We start from the raw sequence: 26,553 nt of genomic DNA on the forward strand, positions 1-26,553 counted from the left end.
GTGGGGGAATCTGTGGTTTTATTTCATGGAAGAAACCGAAATTCGGTCAGAGCTTGTTAAGCAGGACAGTCAATTCAGGGAGCAGATTCTGAGAGACTAACGAATCCAATGCCGAAACTCTTATCCCATTATAACGTGGCCGTGTATTTTAGCTTTAGACTTCCCCTCTAAAGAGACGATTGCCAGCTAATCTCATGCAGACATTATTCCATTTGTTTACTTGCAGTTGTTTGGCTTGTATATCTTGGAGCCGTTTTGTTTGCAGGAATCAATCCTCTGCTCTCCCTTACATGGGACGGCCCGGTGCCGACATGTAGGACCTAAACTCATGAAGTCAGTATTATCAGTACTATTGGGTTTGCTCTAACTATTCTCTTGACAAAAATGCTGTTCTTATTTGCAGGTCATCCTTTGTTCCCGTGGGCAGCGATCTCCTGCGTTGATAATGGTCTCGCGTTATCCGTCCTGATGCAGGCGCATTATCCATCCCTGATGCTGCGATGCAGGCGCATTTGGTGCGCTCGCCCTAGCAAGAATATGGATGGATGGTACACATGAATTTGTGTGGCAATGATTGGAGAAGGAGACATAGATCTGCAGCAACCTTTCTGGCGAGCATAATGATGCAGAAGAAGATAATCTGGTGGACGGTCGGGTCCATTTGCATTCCTCAATGACTGCACGAGCCCCCGGAGGTTTGTGTAGCACGGGTAAATGCCTTCTGCCGAGGCCGGCCAGCGCTGCCGTGCACAGGACTGGCAAAAGGGGAGGAGGGCTTGGACGTCGCCGCAGTGGTGAGTGCGTGTGTGACACCGGGTCATGGATGTCGAAGGCGATATGTAGGGCTACCCTCCTGTGGCTACGAGGCTAGCACGGTCTTCTTCTCAAAGATAAAAAAGCAGAGCTAAGCTGGGGACTGGTCTAGGAATCTATCAAGACTTGTTATCTACGTAGCTCGTGGTCCATGTCCTGAGCAGTTTGAAGTCGTATCCTTTACAATGTATGGCCCTCTGCATTTCTCTCAAGATTCGGTACGTACGTCACTTTGTTTTTTTTCTCTCTATACTCCTTCCCGCTTTGAAGTGAACAGTTAACTAATGGCGCAACTAATGGTAGGCAGACGAGGAGGGAAAAGGCATGGATGAACGATGCTGAGTAGAAAGATAAAGAGGAGGTAAGCTTAGCTGCTTGCCAGGGGAATAACCTGTAGCTTGCAGGCCACTTCTTGCAGCGTTAAGCCATGGAGGTTGATACACAGATGGGTTTATGACGCGGCTGCTTGCTGATGCTTTCCTTAAGCCTGGATTTAAAAGCTTAAGAGAGGGAGGGGGCAAAAGCGTGTTTGGAGTGAATAAAAGTATTGCATGGGTGGTAGGCTTTAACTAATCTAAAGCTAGATTCGAGCGTTCGCTAACCCCGAGGCTAACGAATAGTTTTTATCTTACTACTGCAGAGAAAAGATTGAGATTAGGAGAATCTCAACTCTGGGAGGAAAGCATCTCCCTCAGCTCTGCTGGGCAGAGCAGAGCTTCTCTAATCAAAAGGTTAAGGGTTTGTTTGGGACGCATTCCTCAATTTCTATGGAACAGCTACAGGATTGTCAAGTCTGAAACTCATATATGCTCCAAACAATCCTCTATTCCACTCTGAGTATGATGAAACGAAAGTGCCATTGCTTTGCCGTGGGGGCAAATGGGCAAGGCCTCGATTGCAACCCCTCCAAATGTTGACCACCAATTTTTCTTCCACAAAACTAATCATGCCGATCACGAAGGGCGTGTAAATAATTGCCCGTGTCGAGCAATTAAAAAACTGCAAACAGTCAAATAATGATGAGGGGGGTGGGTGCACAAATTTACAGCCAGGCAGGCAGGCCTTGAGAAAGCGAGCATAAACAAATGCCTGCGAGGGTTGGCAATGTCAGGGATGCCTCTTTACGCCTGCTCTATGTGCGATTCCAAGCAAGTAAGTATACCAACGAGTAAGAAAAAGCAAAGGTAAACAGCATGATTAAAGGCTGTGTTAGCAAAGATAAAGCAGGAAAATTAAACCCTAACATTGTTAAGGTTAAGCAGAAACAACAATCCATGGCGGTGCTGGTGGTGAGAGTGTTTCTTTAGAAAATGGGCAGTGTGTGACTAGGAGAAGGGTAAAGCTGTTGCCCCTCTAATACCACAGTTGGTGGTCAAGAAGATCAAGTACTAGTAGTGTAGTCCTACAAATGCCACAAGCCTTTGCCTACACTACACACTCCCCTCTCTCTCTATCTGTGGGTCTATGCTCCTCCCTCTTTCCTAGCTCATCTAATCATCTTCTTCATCTTCCTGCGTCTCCCGCCGCAGCACATAGCATCAGAATCTGCAGTAGGCGCCTCCCCTTTTCTTGCCGTTTCTGTCCATAGGCTGCAATAAGAGTTCTTGCCTGCCTCGCTTGGTCCTCGCATCGCATTGCCCATACAGCTCTGTCCAGCCCGAGCAAGCAGAGCACTTGGTCTTCATCCTCGCTCTCTTATTTCTTTCAGTCGGCCCAGCAATTCATTTCATTGTCAATGGACATGAACGAGAGCAGTGAGAAAGGGATGGAGGGCAACGGCTCCTCCGGCGTGGAGTGGCAGAGCCAGTTCAGCGGCGGCTTCTCCACGCAGCAGCATCACGCCCACATGATGGACTCCTTCGCGGCGGCGTCTGGCATGTGGGCGGCGCCGTCGGCTGCCTCGCAGAACATGTCGGGCCTGTCCGACGTCAACGGCATGTCGGCAGCCGCGCGCGGTGCCGGGTTCTTGGCGCCCGTGCCTGGGTTCCTCCCGCCGCCTGGCCTCGGGGCCCATTTCCCCGTGGACTCGGGGTTCATCGAGCGCGCGGCGCGGTCCTCGTGCTTCGTCGGCCCCGGCGCCGGTGGCGGGATGATGGGCGTCGGTGGCTTCGGCGGCGGTGGCGATCAGCACATGGGCAGCACTTTCGGTGGCGGCTCGGACGGGTACTTGGATCATCGGAGGAAGGACGACAAGGCAGAGCCGGAGCTCGCCGGGAGCGGCGGGGTGCCAAGCTCAGAGGCGGCCGGCGGTGACTGCTCGTCCAAAGGGTCGGACTCCAAGAAGAGAAGAAGGCCCAGCGAGGTATGTACTCCTAGCTGTTCATCTTTCTTGTCACTGAAACTATTTCCAGCTTTCAGTTCAGTACTTGCGTCAGGTGTTAACATGAGCGAGCTTGTGTTTCATTCAGGTGATGGGTGGTGATCAGGTTCAGTCTTCCAACGTGGCCGCTGACTCCGCGAACGAGAGCACCCACAGCAAAGACAGAGGCGAGGAGAGCAGCCCGCCGACGGCGACGACAACCGGCGGCAGGTCGAAAGGAAAGGGTGCCAAGGAGGAGTCTGAGAAGGAAGACTACATCCATGTCCGAGCTCGGCGTGGGCAGGCAACCAACAGCCACAGCCTCGCTGAAAGGGTACATACATAGATTCTCCTCATCACTTGCGTGACATGTCATCGTTTGATTAGTCTGGATGCGATATGTAGCATTTGAGCTGCACATGACTTGTGGTGCTGAAACTCTGGTTGTTTGCGCAGCTGAGAAGGGAGAAGATCAGCGAGAGGATGAAGCTTCTGCAGGACCTTGTTCCTGGCTGCAGCAAGGTTGGCATATATATCTTGTCCTTCCTATCGGAAGAGTTGTGTGTTTCTTATCGGTCCATTTCGTAACGAATGTAACGAAACTCTGTTTCTTGAAACTGAATTCAGGTTACCGGGAAGGCGGTGATGCTCGACGAGATCATCAACTACGTCCAGTCCCTGCAAAGACAAGTTGAGGTAATTTTCCCATGGTGTAGCCAACTTTCCACCGGCTAGGATTTTAACTCTTGAACATAGTTGACGTGTGAAACCATAGAAGTAAAATCAGGAGATACAGATAACTGGATAGTGTGTTCTAGCAATTCTGTCAGTGATGGATATCCGCAGAATCTTGACACACCATTCGCATTTTGCAGTTCTTATCGATGAAGCTCTCGACGGTAAACCCGAGGCTGGACCTCAACTTAGAAGGGCTTCTCTCGAAAGATGTAAGCTCTCAATAAACATCCTCGATTCCCTTCCATCAATTGCTGCCTTTCAAGGAATCTCACTAACCATGCTCAGCATTACCTTGTCAACACAACAGCTTCTTCGCTTCCCCGGGGTTTCTTCATCTTCGATCGGGTTCTCCCCGGAGATGATGCACCCGCAACTTCAGCTATCCCAGCCAGGCCTGATGCAGGGCGGCGCGGGCGCCATGGGCAACCCAGACGTGTTCAGAAGAATCATGCAGGCGCAGCTAGGCGGCGCGAAAGATGGATCGCAGGTTTGCATCTGTTTCAACAACTGAACCACAGCAAGTAGATGGCATAGCTCGTTACTTGTCTACAATCAAACAGTCTAAAATGCTCCCCAAAAGATCTACACATGAACTAGATCATAGTCAACAATTTGAACATGAGCGACATGCTGATAAGGTTTTTCCGTTTGTTGATGCAGCAGATGCCCCACGCATTGAATGGATCGTTCAGCGATCACGTCGCCGCCCAGATGGCGTACCCGTCCTCGCAGGACCTGAGCATCAGGCCGCCCCAGGACGCCTACCAAATGTGACTCCGATCGCCAGCTCCGTTCCGCGCGTGGGAGCCGAGTTTGTCTACCTAGCTAGCTGGCGAGCTGTCTGACGACCAGCAGCCAGGCACGGGGCACATGACCACTGAGCTGCCCGTGCACACGCACAGTGCTAGCTCATCGCGCAGCTGAAGATCTTAACTGCTGCTAGCTCCAGCTGCGCGCGTGGCTGGACTGTACTGTATGTAGATCGATGGGTCGTGTTCTTGCTGCGTTGTTCGGGGACTGGGAATGGAAACGGATTTGAGCCCCACTGGAGTGTGGGGGACGATCGATGAGGTGGAATTCTGTCCGGCCTGGGGCCATTTATGTATGGCGCACGAGGCGGCAGCAGTAGCTGAATCGCTGCTGCAGGATATATATGTTGTAATGCAAAGGGGTTTATGCTGGGTTTGCTGTTCCATTATCTGTTTGCTTCGTTTCTGACATGCTCAAGGATGCAAGAGAAAACCACTCGTAAAACACTCAACTTTCTGCTCCTAGTGTTGTTGTAGTAGGTCAGAAGGTAAAACGATTCAATGTTTTTCGTTAAACTTTTTTTTTCTGAAACTATCCCCCACCTGAATTGCATTGCTTCAAACGACAGAATTACCATTACACAGAGAGAGGTGATCGCACCATAACATGCGTCAATCTTGTGGTCAATGTCCTTCAGCCAATATCAGGCCCAACAAATTTTCGTTTATCTTTTTACTTTTTTTTTGGAAAAGGAGGTTAAGACACCTAGCCTCTGCATAGCCTTTATTTACATGTTATTCACTCAAGATCTAATGAAGGGCATACATCATAAAACTTGAAGCAACCATTCAACACTTACAAACCCGACAATGGATGAAGTACATGCTGTCAAGGCCATACGCCCTAAAAAAAACAACCCACCAACCAACTAATTCCTGGGGCATCACCAAGTCACCATATGATGAAACAGGAGCACATCCGATCTAGTAGATCCACGGCGAGCACCTCATGCACTCGCTTCTGGAGCCATCACCGCCATCAACCGATGGTCCATTCTCGGGGCGGAGATCCGCTTGACCATCGTTGGGCCTGTCGTCGATGCCGCCATGGCGCCGGATAGTGCCTCCACCCTGCACGAGTCCACCACGAGGCGTTCGTCACCAAGGCCCCGTCGATAAGACTCGCCGTTGAGATTCGTCGTTGTCGACGTGTTAGATGTACACCACTCCACCTCTTTCCTCCACCATCCAACTGCTCCAAAACCGATGCGCCTAAAAGGTAGAATGACACCGCCATACCCGACGGAGCAGCTCAGGGTGCCTCTACGCGCTTTCTTATTTCTTATGTGTGTTACGTGTCCATTTCAGTCGAAATATGCAATGGGTCCTAGTATCAGGAGTACCTGATAACGGGAGAGGTCAAGTCCGTATTTCCATGCCTCCAAAAATTCCAAACAAATCTTTTACATGTATGTACATGCATGCCATTTTCACATCTAATCTTGAAAGTATGTATGTTAGCCAAAAATGACAAGTTTCGAATGAACAGTCTCAAGGAAAACTACTCCTCCCGTCATGTCTGTAACTTAGAGGTCGGTACACTATGTAACTTAGTCCCAAACTAATGAGTAATATCTGATTCATGAGTACACATATCTAGAAAATTCGTTTTACATTTTATCGAGATACTTGCCTCGGGATCTTTTTTGAAAACGAAGTTTGTTTTGCTTGAGATTCATTGACGCGGTTGCATAGGGTGGAACAATGTTCACCCAAAGCATGACACATCTATGTTATACATGCAACGTCAAAAATTTCCTGCTTCAAATTCGAGCTACACTTGGAAAATGAAAAAAACATAAGTTTGGATGTGAATAGTACTATAAAATACTGTTCACCCAAAGCTGACACTATTCACAGTATAATTTGTCTTTTTTTCTCAACTATAGGTCAGATTTGAAGCAAAAAAAATCTTAGACTTGTCGTAGGTATATTGTATAAAAGTTTTAAATTTGTTCATAGTTTCCAAATATATGATTTTTATGTGTTGAGATCCTAAAGTAGAGATCCTATACAAGTCTGCTCCCCAAGACCATACGGAAGGCCCAGCTGGTAGCAAGAAAATCAACCGTGCATGTGCAAAGTTTGCCCGCACGTATGTGGCGTAGCCGACGGTGCAGAGGACAACCGTACGCGCACGGGTACACGAGCCACGCCACAAGTAAAACAAGTTGATGTTTGGGTATATTCCGCTAGCTATGGGGTTCTCCAGGACAAGGGGTCGGCACGCACGTACGTACGGTCAGATGGATACAGATTCCTCCTCCAATGAGCGGGACGCTGCTTCAGCCCACATTGAAAACACTGGCGCAATGCGATTCCACGAACAGCAAGCTAGCTATAGCCAGGAGAGAGATTGAGAAAACTTTAGGCGGACAGCGATCGATTCCGGTTAGCGGTTGGTGCGATCGAAAACCCCGGGGTAGGCGACACCGGATGGGACAATTATCTCGCCGTGCTCTGCTCTGCCCTGCCCAGCGCGCGTTTCCACCGTCTTGTTGGCCGTAGAAACACGTACGCCTTTCCTATCGATGATGTGGATTTCTGTCCGGCATGGGGACATTTATGTATGGTGCACGAGGCGCCAGCAGTAGCCGAATCGCTGCTGCTGCAGGATATATATGTCGTAATGCAAAGGGGTTTATGCTGAGTTTGCTGTTCCATTATATGTTTCCTTCGTTTCGACATGCTCAAGGATGCAAGAGAAACATTGCTGGTAGTAGTAAAAGTACTACCTTCTGTCTGTCCTACTACTTGTACTACATTCCCCCTGTCAAACGCAACGCATGGCATTCCTGTTACGTGATCACTTAACTTTAACTATACAGCTCACTGAAACGATTTGAAACAACTTTCCGGACAAAATAAAACACATCTAGCACAAGAAACAGAGATAGTAAGCTTGAATTATCATCCAACTAAATCAAAGGTTCAATAATTTGTCTTTCTCTACTAGAGCCAAAGTTGTCAGCACTTTTATCACAAACAGTTTCAGCAGTTTCAAGCAGTTTTGCACACTTTGTAGTAGAAGTAGAGACATCGCCAACACGAATTATTTTACCATTGATAGTAGGAGGTTTAGCAACATGTGAAGCATCAACATTACTAGTGGTGGTAATAGTTCAAACTCTAGCTATATTATTCTCTTTAGCAAGTTTTTCTTCTCTTTCCCACCTAGCATGCAATTCAGTCATCATTCTAATATTGTCATTAATTCGAACTTGGATAGCATTTGTTTTAGCAAATGACTTAGTATCTTTAACTTCATCAGGCATAACTTTCAGTTTCAAAAGATCAACATCAAGAGCAAGACTACCAACCTTAGAAGCAAGAACATCAATTTTACCAAACTTTTCCTCAACAGATTTGTTAAAAGCAGTTTGTGTACTAATTAATTCTTTAAGCATGACTTTAAGATCAGAGGGTACACTTCTACTATTGTTGTAAGAATTACCATAAGAATTACCATAACCATTACCACTATTAGAAGGATATGGCCTATAGTTGTTGTTACCAAAATTATTCCTATAAGCATTGTTGTTGAAATTATTATTTTTAATGAAATTCACATCAACATGCTCTTCTTGAGCAACCAATGAAGCTAAAGGAACATTATTAGGATCAACATGAGACCTACCATTAACAAGCATAGACATAATAACATCAATCTTATCACTCAAGGAAGAGGTTTCTTCAACAGAATTACCTTCTTACCTTGAGGAGTTCTTTCAGTGTGCCATTCAGAGTAGTTGATCATCATATCGTCAAGAAGCTTTGTTGCAGCACCCAAAGTGATGGACATAAAAGTACCTCCAGCAGCGAATCCAATAGGTTCCTTGAAGAAAAAATCAATCCTGCATAAAAGGTTTGGATGATCATCCAAGTAGTTAGTCCATGGGTAGGGCAATTCATTACCAAAGATTTCATTCTCTCCCATGCTTGGGCAACATGTTCATTATCCAATTTTTTAAAATTCATAATGCTACTTCTCAAAGATATAATTTTAGCAGGAGGATAATATTTTCCAATAAAAGCATCTTTACATTTAGTCCATGAATCAATACTATTTTTAGGCAAAGACAGCAACCAATCTTTAGCTCTTCCTCTTAAGGAGAAAGGAAACAATTTCAGTTTATAATATCCCCATCTATATCCTTATACTTTTGCATTTCACAAAGTTCAACAAAATTATTAAGATGGGCAGCAGCATCATCAGTACTAACACCAGAAAATTGCTCTCTCATAACAAGATTTAGTAAAGCAGGTTTAATTTCATAAAATTGTGCTGTAGTAGCAGGTGGAGCAATAGGAGTGCATATGAAATCATTATTATTAACTTAGTGTTCTCAGGAGTACCCATTTTAGCAATAATAAAAATAAACAAAGCAAAACCGAATTAAATAAAGTAAAATAAGTAATTAATTTTTTTGTGTTTTTGATATAAAGAAAGCAAACAAGACAGAAAATAAAATAAAGAAAGACAATAAACAAAGTAAAGAGATTGGGTGTGAGAGACCCCCCTTGCAGCGTGTCTTGATCTCCCCGGCGACGGCGCCAGAAAAGTAGCTGCTGGCGTGTGGGAGTTAGAAATCCCTGGGGTGTAACAACGCCAGAAAAGTAGCTCTTTGTGACGGTAAAGCACACGTCCGTTGAGAACCCCAAGAGGAAGGTATGATGAGCACAACAGCAAGTTTTCCCTCAGTAAGAAATCAAGGTTATCGAACCAGTAGGAGATGAAGGCCACGTGAAGGTTGTTGGTGAAGGAGTGTAGTGCGGCGCAACACCAGTGATTCCGGCGCCAACGTGGAACCTGCACAACACAATCAAACTACTTTGCCCCAACTTAATAGTGAGGTTGTCAATCTCACCGGCTTGCTGAAAACAAAGAATTAAACGTATGGTGTGGAGAAAGATGTTTGCTTGCAGAAAACAAAAGAGAACAATGATTGCAGTAGGTTGTATTTCAGATGTAAAACAATGGACCGGGGTCCATAGTTCACTAGTGGTGTCTCTCCAATAAGATGAAAAGCATGTTGGGTGAACAAATTACAGTTGGGCAATTGACAAATAGAGAGGGCATAACAATGCACATACATATCATGATGACTACTATGAGATTTACTTAGGGCATTACGACAAAGAACATAGACCGCCATCCAGCATGCATCTATGCATAAAAAGTCCACCTTCAGGTTAGCATCCGCACCCCTTCCAGTATTAAGTTGCAAACAACAGACAATTGCATTAAGTACTATGCGTAATGTAAACAATACAAATATCCTTAGACAAAGCATTGATGTTTTATCCCTAGTGGCAACAGCACATCCACAACCTTAGGGGTTGCTGTCACTCCCCCAGATTCAATGGAGACATGAACCCACTATCTAGCTGTTATCACCAGAATTTAACCAAGTCTGGAGATGGGCCGTGATTAAATGGTCTTAGAAGATATACATGGAAGATACTCCCGAACCGGCCTTGTACAAGAAGTTTGGGCAAGATTGCTCGTGTATCTGTAAATATAGTAGGGTACGTGTCGGTTAGAATTAAGAGATAGAGTTTAGCTCGTACACGGTTGGGTTTATTCCCAAGTTAGAAAGTCTACGGACTATAAATATGTATCTAGGGTTATTGAGAAGGAGGATGATCACGTTCACAACAAAATCAATCTAGGCGCATCGCCACCCCTTGTTTCGAGGGTTTCTCCCGGGTAAGCAACATGCTACCTAGATCGCATCTTGCGATCTAGGCAGTATCAGTTTATTCGTTATTGGTGTTGCTCGTGCTGAAGCCTTTTTGATGGCGAGCAACACCCTTATCTTAGGTGTTTTGGGGTCGATCACAATGCTTTCACGATGCACTTGTTTAGTTACGCTACCCCTCGATATCTAGCTGCCCTTACACTTAATTTTGGTGTAGGGGCAGCATCTTGCTTGATCTTTATTTAGTAGATCTAATCCGTTATAGTTGCTCCTTGTTCCTCAAGGATTGGTTTGATATCTGTATGGTTAGGCCTTATAAACGGGTTGAACGATCCGGTAGTGCGTAAGGTGTGGTTTATTAAGCTCTAGAGGGATTGTTCCGGGGATCAACTTCACGTTGGTTTTTAGGCCTCTTTAGGGCTGGTTTTCCATTATCTTGCGTATCTGTTAGGCTCAACTACGCATAGGATGTTCCGATTATACGGTGAAAACCCTAGACTATCGTAGATTAGTTTAGCTTGATATTGATAAAGCATGATCCCCATGTCCTTATAAATCTAACATGAACCATGGGGCAATCGGCTCTTTGAGCCGATCCACAGAACAATTTAAGAGCCGATTGGGGCTCGTATTTAATGTTTACGTGTTTGCCATGCAGGAAACTAGTCGAAGCAATCCATCACCTTCCTGACCAGGTATAGGTCAGGTGGCACGCCCTCGTAAGCACCAGGACGCGTGTGCCAGAAGGCATTGCGGGCCGTCGCCCGAGGGCCCAGGGTCAGCCGCAATCCTGGGAGCCTCCCGGCTCTACTGTGTTGCCCGTCGCTGCTCGCCGGTGGGTTTCTGACCGCAACACATTCTGGCACACCCGGTGGGACTCTCTACAGCAACCACTACGTCGACATCTGCAGCAACCATGTCAAAAGCCGCGGATGAGGTGGTGGGCGAACCAGTCACGTACGCAGATCTGCCGGAAGAACACAAGAAGAAGTACGATGAGATGAAAGCCATCTTAGAAGCCGATCTCATCGGCTCTTTCATGAAGACCCGTTCACATGGCATCAGATGGAAAGGGTTCTCCCCTGAAGGTGCCCTCGATGAAGTAGACCTCTCTACCTCTTCAGAGGAACGCACCAGAGCTCTACGCCAGGAGATTAATTACATGGTAGCTCATTCCCTACACCGCCATTCTGAGAGCTTGGTGAACGCTTTTGAGCGCGTGGCGGTCCGAGTGGTGCAAGAGATCATGAAGCATCAGTACTCTCCGTCAGGACCTACCCTGGGAACTCACCAGGGAGAGATACCACCTGCATTAGACCGCCGCTGCCATTCGCGCTCGCAGCACCAGAACCGCCGGGTTCACCGGCGTACGTTGTCTACAAGGTTGGAGGCGATCCTAGCGATTGCCAATTCCTATATGAGCCGCCCAAGGAGATCCCACATGGATACGTGTGCGCATACGTGCCGAACTGCAATGCCTTGGCGCGCACAAGCCAGATCGCACCAACAGGTATCTCTGGAGTAGATGCTGACAAACAAGCATGGCTAGCTAAATATGCTACTGGAAAGAGTCATGAAGGTTCGGTCCCTACAGCTAATACCATGGAGCAGATCAGCACTATCTTGAGAGACCAGTTCGGCATCTTGCCGAAGAGGAAAGCAATCGGCTATTCCAAGCCGTACCCCGATGAGTACGATCTGATCCCGCTGCCACCCAAATATCGGCTCCCTGAATTCTCAAAATTCAATGGAGCAGAAGGATCTAGCTCAATCGAGCACGTAAGCCGATATTTGGCACAGCTGGGCATGATTTCAGTGTCAGACCCGTTACGTGTGAGGTTTTTCGCACAATCTCTTACGGGATCAGCCTTTGGGTGGTACACCTCGTTACCGCCAAACTCAGTCCGCACATGGAAACAGCTGGAGGAGCAATTTCATGTGCAATATCACTCAGAGGCTACCGAAGCTGGCATTGCCGATCTAGCGCAGGTGCGGCAGAAGCGGGGAGAAACAGTGTCTGAATATATCCAACGTTTCAGGACTGTCAGGAACAGATGCTATTCGGTTCGTTTGTCTGAGAAGGAAGCGATCGAGCTGGCAGTATTGGGCCTCGCGACGCCGATCAAGGATCTGACTTCCCAAGCTGAGTACAGTTCATTGTCGCACATGGTGCAGAAACTCACATTGTATGAGCAGCGACACCCTGAGTTGTACCAAGACAAGTTCAAGCGTCCGGTAGGCCTGGTCGAGATGGAAGAAGCTGAAGATCCTGAACCAGACCTGGAGGTGGCTGTAGCTGAATGGGCTCGGGGGGCAAACCCCGTGTCCTGCAAATGGGTAAAACCGCAAGGGCCTGCAAAAGGGTTTGACTTCGATTTGAGCAAAGCTGAGCAGATTTTCGATCTATTACTTAAGGAAAAACAGCTGAAGTTACCCGAAGGCCATAAAATCCCTACAGCACAAGAACTGAACGGGAGGCCGTACTGCAAATGGCATCACTCGTTCACCCATACCACCAATGACTGCAAGGTGTTTCGTCAGCAGATCCAAATGGCGATAGAACAAGGCCGATTGCTCTTCGGACAGTTTGCCATGAAAGTGGACACACATCCGTTCCCTGGCGTCAACATGGTGGAACCTAACCACTCCGCGAGGCGTTGACTGGATTTCTCATTCGATGTTAACATGGCAGGGCCTGAACGCCACCATGGCAAGGATAAAGAGGAAAGCAGTCACTCCCGCAGCAAGGAAAAGGAGGAGGCCGATCCACGCGACCGGCCCCGATATGATGACAAGCGGTACCTCACCAAGGAACAAGTGAGAAGCGTGCGATACCAAATACCACTTTCCACGCACCTCCTCAACAAATATGAATATCAGTATGACCGACGTCGGCAGTACGACAGAAACGACGAGAGATACAATCGGTCCGACGAAGATAAAGGAAGGTACCGTCGGCACGACAGAGACAACGAAGGACACGAGCGCCGCGCTAAGGAGAGGTCAAGGGAGCAGGAAGACATGGATAGACACTGGGACTGTCCCTTCTTTAAACACTGCTGGGACTCAGGGATGAGCCGATTGCCTACAATCGACAACTGCCCGGAGTGTAGACGCCGGAAGGAGGATGCAGGGGAAGTTTCAGTTTTCAAGCGTCTAGGACCTCTCCCGCCACAGAACAAACGTGCTGAGTCCTCTCAAGATGAAGACTTTGAGGAGTCAGAAGATGAAGAAGAGGATAGGTACCACCGGCCAAGGTGGTGCCCCGATGGACTCAGCCACTCCCAAAAGCGTAGGGTTCAGCGGCTGCGTAGCTTGGAGCAAGCCGAAGCGCGATACTTGCACACGTTGAGGAAAGCGTGGCCCGATCTGGCCGTGAAAATTCAGCAGACTTTGGACGAAGAGAGTCGTCCACCAAAGAAGGTTTGGCGGCCCAAGCAAGAAAAAGCCGATGTGGGAACATCGGCTGGTACAAACATGGTGTTCTTCCTTCCACCAGAGTTTCGTGCCCCTGGAACTGAAGAAGCGCCAATAGCACAGTTTGACTGCGGTCCATAGCCCGTTATCTTCGAAAAGCCACGGGAGAAGGGATACAAACACATGAAGGCCCTGTACCTAAAGGGTTATATCAACGGGCAGCCCGTCGGCAGGATGTTGGTTGACACAGGAGCAGCGGTGAATATAATGCCATATTCCATGCTACGGCGTTTGGGACGCTCCAGTGCCGATCTGATCAAGACCAACGTCACGCTCAACGACTTCAACGGCCAAGCATCAGGGACGCAAGGTGTCCTGAACGTGGATCTAACCATAGGCCGAAAGACGATCCCAACGACATTCTTCATCGTCGACAGCAAGAGCACTTACGCTGCCCTGCTAGGAAGGGATTGGATTCACGCTAACTGCTGCATTCCATCTACAATGCACCAATGCCTGATACAGTGGGATGGAGACTACGTAGAAGTCGTGCATGCAGATGACTCGATCGACGTCTCGATAGCCGGCATGAACATTTGGGACTCGGCAGACCAAGAGCCACTCTCTGGAATCAGTTTGGACGGTTGTGATCGCATCGAGGTGTCAAAAAACGGGGTGAGGCTGGTCTTATCCACCGGCCTGATAGAGTAACAAGAGCAGCATCCATCGACATACGTGGCAAGGCCGATCCCTGTGATCGGCCCCAAAAAATAAAAGGCAAGGATCCTTCTTCAAACATGTCACGTAGTCGTGGTAAGGAGGCTTCCTCCTGCAAGGGAGCGCATACAAGTTGTAAACCTTCATTGAGCAACTCAATCAACATGGAGGCCGATCCCAGCAATCGGCCAAAATTATCCTTGCCATATGTTCTGCCTGTGTTCAACGTCGATCTAACAGGCGACGGAAAGCTAGGGTATGGGTTTACGTCAGCTGATGAGCTAGAAGAGATTGACATTGGTCCTGGGGATAAGCCACGAACAACATTTATCAGCAAAAAGTTGGATCCGCATCTGAGGGGCCTGATGATAGCCTTGTTGAAAGAATACCCGGATTGTTTTGCCTGGGATTATACAGAGATGCCCGGGCTAGACAGGAGCATCATTGAGCATCGGATACCTCTTAAGAAAGGGTTTCGGCCGTTCCAGCAACGAGCACGGCAGATGAAGGCCGAAATTCTAGAAGAAGTCAAGAAGGAGATTGAGAAGATGTTGAACGCCGGGTTCATCAGGTCATGCAGGTATGCTGAGTGGATATCTAGCATCGTACCTGTGGAGAAGAAGGACGGCCGATGGCGCGTCGCCATAGATTTTCGTGATCTCAACAGAGCCACTCCGAAGGATGAGTACCCTATGCCGGTAGCTGAAACGTTGATCAATGCAGCGGCTGGCCATAAGGTTTTAAGCTTCATGGATGGCAATGCCGGTTACAACCAGATTTTCATGGCTCCAGAAGATATACACAAGACGGCCTTCAGAGTACCAGGTTCGGTGGGCTTGTTCGAATATGTGGTCATGACATTTGGACTGAAGAATGCTGGTGCAACGTACCAACGAGCCATGAATTACATCTTTCATGATCTGATCGGCAAGTTGGTGGAAATCTACATTGATGACGTGGTGGTCAAGTCTGTCTCAGTGGAAGGGCACCTGGAGGATTTGCGACGTATACTGGACCGAACTAGAAAGTTCGGACTCAGAATGAATCCAAAGAAGTGTGCTTTTGGTGTGACGGCCGGTTAATTCCTGGGCTTCCTAGTTCATGAACGTGGAATTGAGATCGGCCTGAAAAGTCAAGAGGCAGTACGAACAATGAAACCACCTACCACCAAGAAGGAACTCCAAAGTCTCATCGGCAAAATCAATTTCGTCAGAAGGTTCATCTCTAATCTGTCAGGACGAATTGAGCCGTTCATGGGATTGGTGAAAATCAAACCTGATGAGGAGCTTCACTGGGGGGCAGAGCAACAGCGAGCGTTTGTTGAGATTAAAGAGTATCTAACGAAGCCGCCCGTGTTGGTTCCACCCCAGCAAGACAGGCCGTTCTATATTTACCTGTCAGTAGCCGATACTTCTATCGCCTCAGTGGTAGTGCAAATCTATGATGGCATGGAAAGAGTTGTTTTCTACCTCAGCAGAAGGATGCTGGATGCAGAAACGAGGTACCCGAAGATCGAGAAGTTGTGCCTCTGCCTATTTTTTACCTGCACCAAGCTTCGTCACATCTTTCTGACGGCAGAAATCGTCATCATTTGCAAATCAGACGTCATCAAGCACATGCTGTCGGCTCCTGTCCTGAAGGGCCGACTAGGTAAATGGATGTTTGCATTATCGGAGTTGGATCTCCGGTATCAACCTGCGAAAGCAGTTAAAGGACAGGCCCTGGCCGATCTGATCGCTGAACGAATCAACACTAATATAGCAGCACTATCTATACGTGCATGGGCCATGTTCTTCGATGGGTCAGTTTGCGATGATGGTTGCGGCATCGGCATCCTACTCGTGTCGCCCCGGGGGGCAACCTACACCTTCTCCATCAGGCTATCTACCCTCTGCACCAATAATGTTGCTGAGTATGAAGCGGTACGTAAGGGGATGGAGTTGCTAATTGAAGCCGGGGCAGAAGCAGTAGAACTCTTTGGAGACTCAAAGTTGGTGATCTCCCAGCTCACGGACGAGTACAAGTGTGAGAGCGAGTCGCTCTTCCCGTTATGGATGCATTGCCGCGAGCTGATGACACAGTTCAGGTACATAAACTTCAATTGGGTCCCGTGGTCGCAGAATACGGAGGCGAACGATCTCGCACAGATGGCGTCAGGCTATAAGGAGACAGTGGAAGGAGCCGATGTCCAGATACATTTCATGGAGCCAGATGATTGGAGAGCCGATATCTTCAATTACTTGAAAGATCCGGCTCGGGGGGCACCTAAACGGATAAGATACAAGGCCATGAAGTATGTCCTTATTGGAGATGACATGTTCTATAGGACCTTGGAAGGGTTACTTCTCAAATGTTTGGGAACAGCCGAGGCAAATCGGCTCTTACACGAGGTACATGAAGGCGCCTGTGGGACTCATCAATCGGCTCATAAGATGAAGTGGTTGATCAGGCGATCAGGGTTTTATTGGCCCACCATGCTTGAGGACTTTTTCAATTACTATAAAGGGTGTCAAGCATGTCAGAAGTTTGGGAGCATTCAGATGGTACCCGCATCAGCAATGAACCCCATCATCAAGCCTTGGCCATTTCGAGGATGGGGCATGGACATGATCGGCAAAATCCATCCTGCATCGAGCAAGGGCCACGAGTGGATCTTGGCCATTACAGATTATTTCACTAAATGGGTGGAGGCCGTCCCTATGAAGTCTGTGGCATCGAAGGACGTTATCAGTTTCCTGAAAGAGCATGTCATCCACAGATTTGGGATTCCCCAGACCATCACGACCGATGGAGGTTCGGTTTTCGTTTCTCGCGAGTTCAGAGATTTCTGCGAGAGCATGGGAATTAAGTTGATCCGATCATCCCCATTGTAAGGGTACATTGCCCCTATGTGTGGTTTTGGTAATTAATGACAACCCCTATGGACTAATGTTTTCATTGAGTTTATATGAAGGAATATTCCATAGGTACTACTTGTACTCCATGTGTTGGATTCAAGTATGGATGCCATGAAGATAAAGATATATCTTGTGTATTGGCATCATGATCATCGGTTTGAAGATAAATATGTGATATGATCAACAAGAAGAAATGAAGATGGAGTTCTTATGTGGAACTCAATATTAGCCATGCTCTATCTTAAGTGAGTATGAGAAGATACAAGGTTGAGTCGTGCAAGTTCAAGTTGAGCATCTCAAGTGGATCACATGCTTGAAGCTTGCCGTCCATTTGGTGATAATGGACATGTGAAGATGTGCATCAATGGGGCTTTCCCATCATAGTGTATGGGGGAGCATTTGTGAGTCTTCACGAAGCAACATTGGTCAAGAGTGGCATTCCGGCTTGAGTGAAGCTTGAAGAGTTATCATCAAGATCAAGCGGGATGCGCAAGGCAAAGGTATGGCCTTGATAGGTTTTCCTTTTACCGGTCTCAAGGTGGATGTTGGGAGACCGGATTATAGGATAGATAGCCGCACTATTAAGAGGGGCTTTCGGTTGGGTAACTTGATCACATCGTCTTAGGGAGCTCAACCCTTTGCATACTTTGCATATCCTTATTTCTTCTTGGTGTTTCTCTATGTGAGGTTCTTGAGCTTGTTGCTAGCTTTACAACAAGCCCAAGTTCATCGAAAACGGAGTTCACATGCATCTTCTATTGCGTTTTCGAGGTTGGGTGATTTTACCGGTTATTCATGATATAAGGTTCTACCCTTTATATTCATGATAAAATCCCCTCCTACAGATTCTTGGTTTTTCACTTTCTATTAGATAGCATTCGTTGTTATCTTCCAAACAAAATTGGTTTCATGCGATTCGGAGTTCGGGAGCATTTGTTATTAAAGAAAAGATAAAAAGAGAAAAGAATAAAAAGAAAAGAAAGAAAAAAAGAAAAAGGGGAAGGGCGGCCGGTGGACCGACCGGCCTGCCGGGCCACACGCCGGCCCGCCCGGCCAAAACCGGCCCACGCGCTCACGGTGACCGGGCGGTGTACTGGGGGCCTCCCAGCCTGGTCCGGCCTGTGCGCCGGTCCACCGACCGGCTGCCCGGGCGCCCTCCCGGCCCGGCCGGGTTCCCGACCGGCCGCCTCCCCATCGGGCCGCCTTCCCCGCGCAGCCCACCTCGCGCCGCCTCCACCCGGCCTGCTGCCTCCTCCTCCGGGCCGCTCCGCCCCGCGCGGCCCACCCGGCGCGGCCAGCACCCCCGCGCGGCCTGTCGCTATTCGCCGCGCGCTGCTGCCCCGGCTGGGCTTTTCGCCTCCACGAGGCCCACTCGCCCCATCCGGGTGCTGGGCCGGTCCGACCGGGCTGCTGACCGGCCTGGCCGGCTGCTGCTCCGGTCGGCCGGCCTGGTGACCGGCTGGGCCGTTTTCTGGCTAGGTTTTCTGCCCGTTTTTCTTGTCTTTTTCCCCCCCAACAGTTTTATTTGCTCCTAGCTATAAATAGACCCTTCTTCCACCTTGAGCAACTAGTTCTTCCCCTTTCTTCACCTCCATTGTTGCTCTTGGAAGAACTTGCTCTCCCCTTTGATTCCTCCCATAAATCTTGCTAATTCTTGAGGGATCTAAGAGAGGAGATCTAGATCTACACTTCCACCAATCCATTTCTTCTCTAAGTGAGGGGAACTCTTGGGATCTAGATCTTGGAGTCTTTTGTTGACTTTCCCCATTGTTCTTCCTCTCCAATCTCATCCTAGCATTTGTTGTTTGGGTGGGATTTGAGAGTGAAGGATTTGAACACCTCTAGTGTTCTTGCTTTGCATCATTGCATAGTGTTGAGCTCTCCACCACGATTAGTTCGAGTGAGAGACCGTGAGCTTGTTACTCTTGGAGGGAAACCTCCTAGTTGGCTTGGCGGTTGGTGCTCCGGTGATCTCTTCAAGAAGATTGTGAAGAGGCCCGGGCTTCTCCTTCGTGGAGCTTGTGAAGTGGTTGTGGAGCTTGCCATCTCCGGAGCGGAGGAAAAGCTAACCATAAGGAAAGGGCCATTATCCTTCGTGGGTGTGGTTCGGAGAATAGGGTGAGCCTTCGTGGCGCGGGGAATCCTTCGTGGGACCTCCACTCCTCCAAACGTGACGTACCTTGTTGCAAAGCAAGGGAACACGGGAATACATCCTCGTCTCCGCGTGCCTCGGTTATTTCTATACCCGAGCTCTCTTTCCTTGTGATAGCCATCGTGCTTGAAGTACATATATCTTGCTATCACTTGTGCTACATATATCTTGTGCCTATCTTGCTTAGCTCTAGTTGCTATTGTTACACTTAGTTGAGCTTAGCATATTTAGGGTTTGTGCTTGTAAACTAAACGATAGTTTAATTCCGCATTCTTACAAGACAAATCCGCAAGAGTTTGTAATTGCCTATTCACCCCCCCCTCTAGGCGACATCTCGATCTTTCAATTGGTATCAGAGCAAGGTCTCTCCTTGTTTAAGGCTTCACCGCCTTGAGAGTAAAGATGTCGGCTAGTATAGTGCACAATGACACAATTGTCTTTAATGGCACAAATTATCTTTTGTGGAGAAATTGCTTGCTTTGTAAGCTTCGGACCTTGTGTCCACATATAGAGCAATTTCTAGATGTCGGTTTTTCTCCTCCGATGGATTCTCAAAATCTATCTTTAGAGGATGAGAAAAACTTACATCTTGAAGCTCAAGTATCTAATGAGCTTTTATTCTCCTTGAGACCCGATTTTCGTAGGTTCTTGATATATATAAAGCGAAAGTCGTCTCATGAGATGTGGATCAAGCTTAAGGAAATGTTTGGTGGATCCACTTCTCATTTGGTTGGTGGTGACTCCGAGGAGCTCTCTTCTTCTTCACATCATGAAGAGCTCCAAGTTGCTTCCACCTCCGGCCGTGATGAGTCATCATCTTCTTCCACTTCACCAACGTGTTGCAAGACACAAGGTAATGATATGGTGAGTGGTGAGGGAAATTGCAATGTTGATATTGTGCTCAATAGTGATGACTCTTCATCTCTATCTCATTGCAATGTTTCCTCTTTGGACTTAAACACATCTAGCATTGAAAATAACCTACATGCTTGTGTTGATAGTCCTTGCATATCATGTGTAAATTGCTTACATAGATCTCATGATGATATGCTTACCTTGTCTTGCTCCCATAATCAAAATGCTTATATTTCTTCTAGTTGTTTGTTGACTAACATTGTAGAGGAAACCGAACACTCTATGGATCAAGACATGTTTTCAAATGAGGATTCAAGAATATCTTCATCTTCATTCTCCGGTATGCACATGTGCCTTATGGCAAATGGATCAAAGGTATCTCCTACTTTGACTCCTAACACTTCCTCTAATGATGAGAGTGATGATGATGATAATGATGAAGAATATAATACCTTGGTGCATAATATGGCAACGATATATGCTTCTCTTCATGGTAATAAAAAGGCTCGTGCTAATCTCGAACACTCTATGGATATCTTGAATAAATATAAGGAAACCATAGTGAAGTTGGAGTCCCATGTTGAAAATGAGGAAATGAGATTCACTCTCCTCAAGCATGAGCTAAAAGATGAGAAGCATGCTAATTTCATGCTTACACAAAAAATTGAATCCTATATGCATGAAAATGAGAAAACTATTGTTGATGCTTGTGCTACTAACTCTAATTCTTGTGAAGCATCGACCTTAAAGGAGAATGTTGAGCTAAGGGCTCAACTTGAGTTGCTAACTAGCAATTATAGGGAATTGGAAGAAAGTCATAAAAAGCTCTCAAGCTCTCATGATGACCTTCTAATTTCCTATGATGGGCTAAAGTTAGCTCATGAGGCAAGTATCACTAAGGTAACATCTTGTGAGCCTCATATGGATGTTAGCACAATCTCTACTACAAATGTTATATTGCCATGTGCTAGTCCTTGTAATCCATCTAGTCAAACTAGTGATACACCTTGTGTTGGATTACTTGATTTGCCTTGTTGCTCTAACAATGAAGCTTCTACTTCCTCTAGTACTTGTATTTCTACTAACCATGTAGAGGAAATAAAAGAGCTCGAGGCTCAAGTTCTTTCTTTGAAGAAAGACTTGGAAAAGCGTCATGAAGGGAAATCCGCACTTGACAATATGTTGAGTATGCAACAATCCCCCAATGACAAGAGTGGACTTGGATTCAACTCCAATAACAAGAACAAGTCCAAGAGCAAGAGCAACAAGAAGAAGGGCCAAGACAAAGTCAAGGATCCGGCCAAGTTGGTTTGCTTCAAGTGCAAGGTTGAAGGGCATCATGTTAAATCATGCCCATTGAAGAAGAAGAAGCACTTGAGTGAGAAACAACAAGGGAAACGGCCACAAGGTCAAGGTCAAGCTCATGCTCGACCTCAAGTTGAAGATAGGCCACTTCCCAAGAAGAATCAAGATATTGTTCCCCAAGAGAATAAATCAATAAAGAAGAGAAAGGGGAACACTTGCTACTTATGTCGTGAGAAGGGGCACTTTGCTTCTTCTTGCTTAGGTGGTACCTTATCTAACCCTATAATTGTTGATGATGATTATTCTCTAGGGAAGGATAAGAATGGCAATGTGTTTGCCAAGTTTGTTGGAACTCAAAGTGGTTTCAAGAAAAGAACCATTTGGGTTGCCAAGCCTATTGTGATTAACCTCTTAGGACCCAACTTGGTTGGGGACCAACAATCTCAAACTTGATCAATAGGTACAAGTGGAGGTCATTGGAGACTTGGCTACTTCATGAAGAATTAAGGGACCTTCATATATTATATTTTGACCAAGCCAAGTCGTATGGATTATCATCTATATCTTATATCCAATGTTCCTCTTTGCGGTAACTTATACTTCAACTCATCATATTTATTGTAAGTTACTTGCCCCTTTGCATGTTTGGTTTTGTCCCAAATATTTGTGTGTATGTGTTGTGCCTTACTTACCTATCTTGTGTATTCAAGTATGTTTGTTTGACTCATCATATACGTGTGTATTGTTTTGGAGTCTAATGCATCTTGATGATATCTTATTTGGCTCTCTTTGAGTGATTAATGGAATATCCCATTTTGGGGGAGTGATATGCTTTGTGCATCTCTCCTTCTATAAAATGTGGGTATATGGGTACCACCACTTAGTATTGATATTGCAAGATTATCTAGTCACTATGTGGTGTGTCATACTCATGAGAAATTCAAATTCTAAATATCCATTAATCATCTCTAGTTGAATTTTAGTTGCCTCTTATTTAGAAGAAATGTTTTATCACATTATGGGGGAGTAATATGTTTTGTACATATCACAAGCCTAGAAAATGTGAACATATGAGGTTATGCCACTTAGAGTTGATGCTCTTAATTATCTTGCTCCTAGGTGGCATGTTTGCTCAAACAAGCTCCATTCCTAATAAAAATATTTTATTGCTCATCTTGTGTGCTCTTGTTTGAATATGAAATTCTTGGTGCGGTTTTTCCTCAAATACATATCTCTATATCTTATTTGGGACACCGTTTGCTTCAAGTTATTCTAATCATTGCCATGCGTGATTGTTTGACTAGTTGAAGCTATCAAGAATCTTCATCCGTGCATAGTGCTCAATTCTATATACTTATCCTATGCCTTTTATTGTGAAGTTGATCCTTACTAACATTGTCAATACTCCACCGGAAATTATTTCCAATATACTCATTGTCTTTGACAATTGATAACCTTGTATGTGGTTGAATTTTTGGATCATCTTCACCTTGGATTGTTTCTTACTTCCTTATTTTATTTCCAAGAAATCTTTATTGTTCCCATATGTCTTCCTTGTCCCTTTGAAAAATCTTTTGATAAATCCTCTTGATTCATATCAAGTGTTTGTTTTGGAATACATACCTTTTCCTTACGGTACATTGTGCCATTGTGAAAAGTGAGGGTTTGGTTTATTTGTTCGAACCTTGCTCTTTTGGGGAGTTTGCTATCTCATTCCTTCTTACATATTTTATTAGCTTGAATGAGATAAATCTTTGAGCACGTTTGCTTTATTTCATCCTCTATGCTCAATGGTTCTTCTTAGTTCACTTGTTGAACTTTGTTGAACAAATCTTTTGTGATTTGCTTCTTAGATATAATTTGGACAACAAATTTGTTTTGTGACACCTCTATGCCTTATTTAATTCTTTTGGTGTTTTGTCCAAAGTATATCTTTCTTGGATCTTTAAAAGTTTTGGTGCATGCTTATATGTAATTTGTTTATGATTGTAGCATGCTTGCTTTCTTTCGATCCATTATGTAGGATATACTCCATCAAATCCTAAATGGCTAAGATGTGCATGAAATTCGAATTTCATCTAAATATGCACATGTTTATATGGAGTGTGTTCTATATATTGTGGTTAGTCTAACCATGTTGGACCCAATAAGTTTGGGGACCAAGATGTACTTGAATGATGTTTTAGGTACATTGGAGATGCAATGGAGGCTTGTCTCATCTATAAGGAAGGTGCTGTCACCATATGAGGATTGGAGTCAAGCTAAGATGATCGATGAACTCTTATCCACTACATCAAGCCATTGCCATCTCGGTAACAAGTATCTTATTCATGCACTCTCATATAGCATCCAACCTCTTGTAGGTTGTATCTTGGCATGAAATTATTTATTTCGAAAATATTGCGGTTCTTGAAAAACCCTTTTTAAAGTAAAACTTCTTATTGAACACTTGAGTAATTTGAGAAGATGCATATGATAGGTTATATATATATATATATAATATTTTATGATTCACCTATCACAAATATGCCCTCTAGCAATTTATTGCATATCAATTCCTCAAAGAGCTCTTGTGTACAATATTGATGAAATTGTGAAATAAATCCGTATTTGTGATACTTGTTGCCTCTCTCAAAACATTCCAACTAGCTTTACTTCCCTTATTGTTAGTTGTGATGTTTTTGAGATTTTCTTGGTTGAAGCTCATTCATATACCACAAGTGTGTAAATTGGAGCCATAGGCTATATATGCTTTTTAAGCAAACATCCTTGGTATATTTTATGACTTCATCTTGGATATCATGTCTTATTTATTTTGTTAACCTCTTGTGTGTGCATGTTTCTTTATGGATCACTATGTCCACTTTAGAAACTTATATACATGAGAGCGTTAATCCATCAACTTGATATCCTTGTTCCTTGCCAATCATCTTTTACCCTTTTGCTTTTAGTGGTGTTGGTAAAGAAGATTTATGAGTGCTTGGTTTACTTGTTTTTCTTCATGCACTCATATCTCGTAATTGTTGGACTCAAGTTATTCTTAATAAGCATTTTATTTTTATCTTGGGTATGTTCTAAATAATATAGAGGGAGTGAGGATTCCATGTTTGTGCATATTGTATTCAAATGCAAACATTATAAATTGTGCACGAACCTTGGGGAGCTTTCTTATTTTATTTAGAGCACTATATCTCTCTTATCATGATATCTTTGTTTGTCCAATCGGATCTTTGATTGCTCGCTTTATTTGTTGAAGCTCACTTCACCATGTTATCTTTATGCAATCTTTGATCCTCAATATAGTTTGACTTCCTTCAAGTATTCATCATTGGATATGTGCACTTGATTCCACTCAAATTATGAGAAGTGCACACTTTGGGGAGGAACTCACATTATATTGGCCTTCTAAATTTTTCACCCATTTTGACAATCGATGCCAATGGGGGAGAAGTTTAGAGGGTTTAAGGGAATGGTTTTATACTTAAGTTTGGTTTGTGCTTAAGTGTTTTGTCCTCTCATGCATTCCATATTTATATGTCTTGCATGGTTGTATATATATAGTGGAAACTATCCTAATGGTTAATCTTGACAATATATGCAATGAATTCATGTTCATCACACGTGCATACATTGTGGGGGAGTCTTCTCTATATATATTGGTTCTACTCACATCCATTGCATTTGTTGTAGTTGTGTGAGTAGAGCCGGTTTTGATATGGACTAGTTGCTTTGTGTTACTTGACCATATCAAATACAACCTCTTGTATACAACTTATTCTCGGATAAGTTGTGTACTTGTCACTAATATTCATTATATAAACCCTCTTATTGTGGTTGTCATCAATTACCAAAATGGGGGAGATTGTAAGGGTACATTGCCCCTATGTGTGGTTTTGGTAATTAATGACAACCCCTATGGACTAATGTTTTCATTGAGTTTATATGAAGGAATATTCCATAGGTACTACCTGTACTCCATGTGTTGGATTCAAGTATGGATGCCATGAAGATAAAGATATATCTTGTGTATTGGCATCATGATCATCAGTTTGAAGATAAATATGTGATATGATCAACAAGAAGAAATGAAGATGGAGTTCTTATGTGGAACTCAATATTAGCCATGCTCTATCTTAAGTGAGTATGAGAAGATACAAGGTTGAGTCGTGCAAGTTCAAGTTGAGCATCTCAAGTGGATCACATGCTTGAAGCTTGCCGTCCATTTGGTGATAATGGACATGTGAAGATGTGCATCAATGGGGCTTTCCCATCATAGTGTATGGGGGAGCATTTGTGAGTCTTCACGAAGCAACATTGGTCAAGAGTGGCATTCCGGCTTGAGTGAAGCTTGAAGAGTTATCATCAAGATCAAGCGGGATGCGCAAGGCAAAGGTATGGCCTTGATAGGTTTTCCTTTTACCGGTCTCAAGGTGGATGTTGGGAGACCGGATTATAGGATAGATAGCCGCACTATTAAGAGGGGCTTTCGGTTGGGTAACTTGATCACATCGTCTTAGGGAGCTCAACCCTTTGCATACTTTGCATATCCTTATTTCTTCTTGGTGTTTCTCTATGTGAGGTTCTTGAGCTTGTTGCTAGCTTTACAACAAGCCCAAGTTCATCGAAAACGGAGTTCACATGCATCTTCTATTGCGTTTTCGAGGTTGGGTGATTTTACCGGTTATTCATGATATAAGGTTCTACCCTTTATATTCATGATAAAATCCCCTCCTACAGATTCTTGGTTTTTCACTTTCTATTAGATAGCATTCGTTGTTATCTTCCAAACAAAATTGGTTTCATGCGATTCGGAATTCGGGAGCATTTGTTATTAAAGAAAAGATAAAAA

General features: G+C 45.2%; 1 protein-coding gene across 3 annotated transcripts; it reads left to right on the forward strand.

The window, feature by feature from the left end:
- Window positions 1-453: 453 nt before the first annotated feature.
- LOC127301962 (transcription factor bHLH76) lies at window positions 454-5,048 on the forward strand. Of its 3 annotated transcripts, XM_051332272.2 has the most exons (10): window positions 454-1,031; window positions 1,117-1,371; window positions 1,454-1,544; window positions 2,522-3,115; window positions 3,222-3,446; window positions 3,569-3,634; window positions 3,740-3,808; window positions 3,988-4,059; window positions 4,158-4,337; window positions 4,511-5,048. In XM_051332272.2, the coding sequence occupies exons 4-10, from the start codon at window positions 2,549-2,551 to the stop codon at window positions 4,622-4,624; spliced, it is 1,293 nt and encodes a 430-aa protein (XP_051188232.1). In that variant the 5' UTR covers window positions 454-1,031; window positions 1,117-1,371; window positions 1,454-1,544; window positions 2,522-2,548; the 3' UTR covers window positions 4,625-5,048. The 3 variants fall into 3 exon arrangements, with proteins under 3 accessions (XP_051188232.1, XP_051188231.1, XP_051188233.1); XM_051332271.2 differs by having other exon boundaries at window positions 1,454-3,115; XM_051332273.1 differs by having other exon boundaries at window positions 1,454-3,115; window positions 4,514-5,048.
- Window positions 5,049-26,553: the final 21,505 nt, after the last annotated feature.

Source organism: Lolium perenne, chromosome 5 (genome assembly GCF_019359855.2).
Source record: "Lolium perenne isolate Kyuss_39 chromosome 5, Kyuss_2.0, whole genome shotgun sequence".
In the NCBI taxonomy this organism is placed as follows: domain Eukaryota; kingdom Viridiplantae; phylum Streptophyta; class Magnoliopsida; order Poales; family Poaceae; genus Lolium; species Lolium perenne.